The 7,640-nt window shown below is 46.3% G+C and overlaps 1 protein-coding gene across 1 annotated transcript; it reads right to left on the bottom strand.

Moving 5' to 3' along the window:
• Positions 1-962: 962 nt before the first annotated feature.
• On the bottom strand, positions 963-4,993 carry LOC116845940 (facilitated trehalose transporter Tret1-2 homolog). Its single transcript, XM_032819189.1, has one exon. The coding sequence runs from the start codon at positions 2,789-2,791 to the stop codon at positions 1,256-1,258; it is 1,536 nt and encodes a 511-aa protein (XP_032675080.1). The 5' UTR covers positions 2,792-4,993; the 3' UTR covers positions 963-1,255.
• Positions 4,994-7,640: the final 2,647 nt, after the last annotated feature.

Below are 7,640 nucleotides of genomic sequence, written 5' to 3'. Positions count from 1 at the left end.
AATCGTATAACAAAAAAGATACACACTATATTCTCCATTTATAGTCGTTTGCACAAAGTTTGCGACATTTTTCTCTCTGGCGAATTTATACAATACAATATGGTCACCCGAAGAAATATAATCTTATTTTTAGCGGAGTTCTCTTGTATATAGCCTCAAAAGGATTCTTAAAACCAAAAAAAAATATTCTTAACACAATATCCTTAAAGTTAGAAGAATTTTATTTTTCATTTACAAGGTTTGTATTTGATAGAAATTTTTCTAGTAAGAGGACACTCTGTTTTAAGTTTTTTATTCCTCTTGATTCAAAAGGGAGAAAAGTTTAAATAATATCTAGTAAATTTCCGTTTAATAATTTGCTTCATTAGAAGAGGAATAGTCTTTCGGCAGGAGTTTTCGCTTGGTATCACAGGAAAGAACGTCTTGCAACTAGAATTCATTTTGTTGGGTTTAGAAAAATTCTCATGAGGTCAAGAGGATTTTCCGCCAAGAATAAGATTGCATTTTTACACTCTCTGCAAGTGAATTAGTAAGAATATTCCTGATTGAAACAGTAAAAGAATTATTTCACCGATAATTAGCATTAATTGATTTTCAGTGAAAGCATTCCCACTTTATGTTGTTCCTTATTTCTCACTGATTTTGACCCGTGGAAATAAAATTCCGCAAAATCTGTGATACACAAATTCGTTATACCTTACACCATTATCCAACTTTCTGCCTTTGTGGCGATGGAATTAACGGCTTCCATACGCTTTGCGTGCAATAATACTGTGTTTGCAAAGTGCATCATACATATAGAAATGTATCATATATATAGAATCATATATGTAGAATATAAGTGCATCATATATATATATATATATATATATAAGGATCAGAATAGCAGCGATTTTTTATATATATATATATATATATATATATATATATATATATATATATATAAAATCGCTGCTATTCTGATCCTTTCAGCGAGATTTTACTGATTGCAGTACTGAATCAGCAGTTATAAGTATAATAGTATTTCAGTGAAGAATACACTGATTTTATATCTTAGAAAATACTCTTGCTTAAAAATAAGAATATAAGTTATTTGTATACATCTCGTATTAAAACATCTGACAGTTCTGAAACCTTTCACAAATACGCGAACTCATGCATAGAGGTTCGCCAGTTTCGTTAAACTCGTCTATAAATCCGTGAAGAAGAAAGTATCGCAAACTTGATGAGCAAACAACTATATATTAAACAGTCATCATTTATCAGATATCACGTCCTTCTCCAGACTCTTGCTTTTTTCGATACTGTCGTACTTGAGAATCGGAATGTCCGTGTTTTGTATCACGAGCGTGCGCGATTTCTTGTCGAGGATCGTTTGGATCTCCTGCAGAGTCTTGTTCTTGGTCTCGGGCAGGATGAAGTACAAAATGCCGGTCCCGATCAGCGCCACGCAGCCGTAAACGGCGAACGTGCCCTCGGGCTGGATGAGCTCCATCATAGCCGGTGTCGTCTTGATCACCACGAAGAAGCAGAAGAAACCAAAGCCGGACGCGAGCCCGGAACCGAGCTCGCGAAACTTCCTCGCGAACAGCTCACCGCACAGTAGCCACGGCAAGGGCACTAGTCCCAACTGCACTAACGCGATGTACATGAGAAGCAGGACCACGGGCATCCACGGTTTTCCGATTTCAAACGCCAGACACGCGCCCAACGCTAACATAGTGGCTGCCACGCCGAAGCCGGACAGGAATGTCATCGCGCGTCTGTTGCATGACTTCATGAGCACGCACACAATCACGCCGGCTATCAGACGAATCACGTCGATCACTAGCATGATAAGGTACGCGTTGGTCAGTCCTGAAACGTCCGCCAACATCTCCACGCAGTAGAAGCTCATGACATTAGCACCCGCGAACTGCGTGGTGAAGAAATATAGGCAGGTGATGGCGAGAGGCTTGAGGAAATATCGCGAAGACCAAGTCTTCCGTAGAGAACGCAACAGCGACCGCTTGTTGGCTTGCTCCTGCTTGGAGTCCGCGAGCCTGGAGTTCTCCAACAGAACGAACTCCTCGAGGCAGTGCTCGCCACGTAAGAATATCCACGAGCGCCTCGCCCGCTCGAGCTCGCCTCTGCCGAGCAGCCACATCGGGCTCTCCCGCGAGAATAAACTGATGACCCAGCAGACCAACGTCATCGCGCCGCAGACGTACGCGGTGGTCCGCCAATGCAGCCAAGTTCCCATCGCGTGACACGCCAATATGCCCATGGAGAGGGTCAGGCTGATCGCCCCCAGTAGAATGCCACGCAACAACGGATCGCTGGTCTCGCTCACGTAGATCGGCACGATGGGCGCGAGTATGCCCACGCAGTAGCCGATGAGCAGCCTGCCGGCCACCAAGGTCTCTACGCTGCCGGCGAGGCCGATGATTAGCCAGCCGACGAAGAAGACGGGAAACGACAGCAGCATCGACATTTTCCGACCCAGTCTCTCCGCCAAGACGCCGCCGGTCCAACAGCCCGGCGCCATTGGCAGCACCGCGGCCGCCGCGATCCATGACTCCTGGTCGATGCTCAGCGTCCCCAGGTTATCCGTACTCGCATTCGCACTCGTATTCGACGAAAAGTCGTCGCTGCCGTTGAACGCGGCCAACTTGAGCTGCGGCAGCAAAATCGCGCTGTAACCGTTGGACATGCCCGATGTGGTGACTCCTAGCAATGGTGCCAAGGCAGTCAGTAGTTGTCTGAGATACAGGATCTTGTTGTCCGGCCCGTCACAGTCGTAGATCTTCATCGCGACGTTGGAAGACCACCGGAGACCAAGTAACAAGACTGAGAGAGATCTGGAGACGTTGACGAGAAAAGACAAGTCTGACGATCGATCGTTGCGCTGTCTCTCTGTAGTTTACGTATGTTCTTGATAACGCAGCATAGGTTGACGCGATAGGTTGTCTGTTTAATTCCGTTCACTGTCTTCGTTTTCCCATGGGGTCCCGCAAAAGTGCGATTCTCCGAGACGCGTTCGGTTAGCCAAAAAAAACGGCGGTAGATAGCATATCGATCGGTGATGCGCGTAAAATAAACTATCAACCTCGACTTCCACACTGACAATCCGTGTCCGGGAGTGCGCGCCAGTCAAGTTGCTCGGCGCGATTTCTCCGGGTTGCTGAGAGAAAAAGAGAGAAAGAGAGAGAGAGAGAAAAAGAGGGAGCGAAAGAGAGATTGCGTCTTATCGCTCCCTCTTAATAACTGTCACTACTGGCCAATGCATCCGCGCACTAACTGTGACCGTCACGATTCCACGTGACACTTGAAACAATAAGTTCATGCGAAGATAAATGCAGAATAACACGTGCGGGCCTGGCAGTTGCGCAAACAGCGGCCGGCGAGTGCCCAATAATACTGCTGCAGTTGCATTAGTAATCGCACTAAACGCATCGCGGCCAAACAAACGATCATCCGTTGCGCGTATCGTTGTTAGAAGGAAGAAGTTTAATTGTTTGCCCGCGGCCGAGCGCGCTCGGGCTCTCTTTAGCTCTTTTTAATAAGAAAACGTAAAATACAGGATATCCGCGGGCTATTGTACCATTGAACAGAGAGAGAGAGAGGGTGGGGAAAGGGGAAGAGACGGGAAGATCGTTCGCGGCACAAAGCAAATCGAAAATGAAGAGTACAGCACTTCTCTGTAGAGCATCGTTCCCGAGGAAATTGTATAGTTCCAGCTGCTACACGTGATTATCATGTTGACAGACTGGTAACTCGTAACTGATAACTCATATCGCTAATAAAATATAGCGCGGACGATAGAAAACTAACTATAATCGAGTCGATGTAGTGATTGACGCGGGAGACGCGGTCTTAATAAAAAATAATATTTTTCACGGTAATATTCAGAGCGATAATGTGCTCTTTTATCTCTCATGCGTTGTACACGACGACGTAAACACGCTTGATAAATTGAGAAGTATATTAAGGTTACGAAATAAGTTTCACGCGATCGATTTAATGACCTAGATATAGCAGATATTGTTGCGCAAAATTATTCAGCAGTAAAATATCTTTGTCACGATACGTTAACTACTAATTAAATAATGATAAGATTTTAGATTATCAAGGACCGACACCGTTACTGAGATTATGCTACAAGTACGGCATTATTGACGAGGCAAGACAATATCGATAAGACAACACCGACAAGATAAGATATCCGTTAGCCTAAAGTCTTAAATAGGGATTATTCCGTATTTAGTTGACATCAGTAGGGTATGCATAGATGGTGAGAATATTGGTTCGAGTGCGTGCGAGATTCTCGAGGCAAACCGCGATCGGCGTGGTTGCAAGAATGTTACGTATAAAATTGGCCCTCTCCGAGATTAATTTTTACTAAATTAATCCGAGATATAACTAAAAAATATAAATAATGTCAAAAAATATAAAATAATGTCACTCATATTTCACAACGAGGTTAAACAAATCTCGACAGTATAAATTACGAATTCCTCTGGGAAGCTCTTGATGTCGTTTATTTCGGAAACTAACAAAAAATTTTTAGAGATGTACACTCTACATTATCGACTTGTTTTTCCGCGAAGAATCAATCCCTATCTCATAGAACATCCTACATACATATCGCGATCTCAAGAGAGAAAAAACTCGCTTAATGTCGCCGTGTGTCAGACGTGTGATATCCTCTTACGAGCTAACAAGACGTAGTCTTTCCTGCAATGGTTTGAACAGCGTTACGATCCTTTTCAAAGGTTCCTTCCACGCTCGAAGCTGCTTAGGCGATATTCTTGGATGCGTACTTAGCGCCGCTACTAGGATAGAAATAATGCAAAGCAAGCAAAGGAAGCAAACCGGGAAGTGTCCCGTTGCAGAATTCCCATACAGCATGATTATTTCTAGAAGGTATCTTAGGAGTCGTCATGAGTCAGCCACACGTACACACATTTACAGAAAACAAGTATCTATTCCTGTTAATAACATTATACATATTAATACAATGAAGTAAACAGATATGAATGAAAATGGAGATTAAAAGAAGACTCGTTAAATCTTTACTCCCCCGAGATAAACCTGTAATTAGATATCTTTTTGTTCTGTCATTTGCGACGCGTGTCGAAGGAACCGATTTCACGCGCGTGATTAACGTCTTACAGCAGAAAAATTCGAGATTCACGTGCGACAAACTTACATAACTCTGCGATTCTACGTCCATATTTCTCCCACACGGTGAGTTCGAGTGTCGAAATAATCAACCGACGCGCTGCTCCGTCGTGTAGAAAAGCAGACGCGGCCGGCTGCGTGAACGCATATACGCCCCCGCATGAAAATGAAACTAAAACGTCCTGCGGTCCCGCTAGCCGTCGCAACGCGCGGAATACGCGCGGTATTTTAACTAGCTGAAAAGGGATTTAAATGATCTGGCGCGGGGCGGTCGCGGGAATTCGAGCGACTCTGCGGGCCGACAGTGCGTTTCGTATTTTGGCGGGCTGCCAAATGCGATTTTCGCGTTATTTATCTTTCGCGGGGGTGACCCACGCGAGGACAGGGAGGAAGAGAGTCGCGTGAGTCCGTCGGTGTATGCGCAGGCGGGTGGGCGGCCATGTATTTGTTACGCTGATTAAAAACCAACGCGCGAGAAAAGCGGTAATGCGTAGCGAGAGATATTTAACACGTTTTCAGGACCGCCGTGGGAATGTAATTAAAAGCTTCTGCTCCGCTAATACCCGTCGTTAATTTCGAATAATTTTCGCCGGTAGGAAGGAGCCAGGATTCAGGCCCGTTTGTAGAACCTCGCGATAAAGACGCAGAGAAGTCCCTCGCAAAGAAGAAAAATAATAAAATCCTTATATCTCTTTCAACATATTTCCGTCCCTAACTCGTTAAGATCCGCGCTCAGAGGACCCGAAGAGGTTACCTCCACGAATGATCTGATTTCTTCGGAAATGAACGAGAGAGAGGTCGTCTTCCATCTGCCGACCTCGCTTGAGCTTTCACCCGCAACTTTCGCAAGTCTCAAGACGCGCGCGACCTTTGGGTAGCGGCGTCCGTTTTTTAGAAACCGCTCTCCTTCCGTTCCTCTATCGTCGCTCCGACGACCGAGTAAATCAACAGAAATCAAGGGATCGGGCGGATAAACATCGAGTCCGCAGGGTGGGTTTCTCCCAATTTCATTACCGGCTTTCTCTCGAACTCTTTGGCAAATAATCGGGCGTGACGCGCTTGTCCACCTCAGCTCACGTCGCGTACGACCGGGGGAGATACGCCTTTTAATGTCGAGGACTCTCGAAAGTCTCGTTACCCCGCGAGTCTTTGCTGCACGACGTCGGAGGCAAGAGCCATTTAATGCGGCGGGCGCTCTCACGAGGATACCCGTCGAGACTCGCGGAGAACGAGAGTCTCGTGGGTGCATGTTGATGAACTCGAAAAGGAGTGATACTAGACTGCACTTTTCGCGGAAATAAAACGTACTGATAACTCGGTTCAGTGAAAGTTGCCGATTAAAAATACAGACATGCGGGATACGTTCGCTTCGATGAAACTCGCGTTGAAACGTTTTCCGCAAAAAGATCGCGAAACTGCGCAAGGTGATGTAATGTCGTCGACATAATTCTTAAACGGATGCGATGTTGACGAAGATTCTTCCTTATAAAGCACCAAAATTTCGTGGGAAATTTATAAGCGCCATCTCGGGAGAAATTTCTGAGAGACTTCAAGTAATTCTAAGGTTTAATATAAGTTTCATTCGTCTCCCCCCCCCTCTCTCTCTCTCTCTCCCGCTTCTTCCCCCGAATCTTTCAATCTCTGTCTATCTCTCTCTTTCCGCTCAGCCTCGTGTACAAGGGGGAGACTTATTTAACGGCGGATGCTCTTATGAGAGTGCATGTCGAGAACCAGGCAGGTCGGGGTCGTTTGTAGATGAATGTTGACGAGCTTTTGAGCACGAGGAGGCGCCGGAAGTACGGTGTTTCGCGACGACGAAACGCGAGATATTCGCCGTGATATGATAATAATAGGAGATCGCCGGTAATCTCGCGAAACCCCGCACGAAACGCTCGGCCGCGCGGAATACCAAAAGAAACTGGTAATTAACGTGATCGCCCGTCTGTTCTCGCCGGGTGCATCTGCGAGACGCACGAGATTGGTTACGTCAGAAACGTGCCAATTTGCTCTCATCGGGATTCAAGCTCATTCTATTTTAGGGCAGCCGCCTCACCGACGGCACATGCATGCATGCATATATGCATACATGCACGCACACGCGCACACACACCCATCATTAGCGGATAACATCTGTCCGCCGCGAAACGCAATTTGTACCGTTCGCATGGCGCGACTAAAAGCTTCGAGGAAGTCGCATCGCCAGCGTCGAACGCGGATAGACCAGCTCGCCGCGTGAGGAGATTGATGCGTTCCGGAGCAGAGAAAAAACAACTCGCGTGGGATGCATTTGTTCGGGGTTTTGGGCGAAGAGAAAGGGCCGCTCTCCTGCTGGAACGACCGGGAGAAAAGTTTCCGCGGCTGGCGTGGGGGCGAAGAGAGAGGCAGACTGGGGGTTGGGAGCAAATGACGAAGGTCGCGCGCGCGCGCGAGAGAGAGAGAGAGAGAGAGAGAGAGAGAGAGAGAGAGAGAGAGAGAGA

This window comes from Odontomachus brunneus, unplaced genomic scaffold (assembly GCF_010583005.1).
Source record: "Odontomachus brunneus isolate Ranch 3 - 2012 unplaced genomic scaffold, Obru_v1 Obru_scaffold_059, whole genome shotgun sequence".
Lineage (NCBI taxonomy): Eukaryota > Metazoa > Arthropoda > Insecta > Hymenoptera > Formicidae > Odontomachus > Odontomachus brunneus.
This window is presented reverse-complemented; position numbering and strand designations above follow the sequence as displayed.

Coding starts and splice junctions, on each gene's coding strand:
- LOC116845940 (XM_032819189.1), bottom strand. CDS start 2,791: ATGAAGATCTACGACTGTGACGGGCCGGACAACAAGATCCTGTATCTC.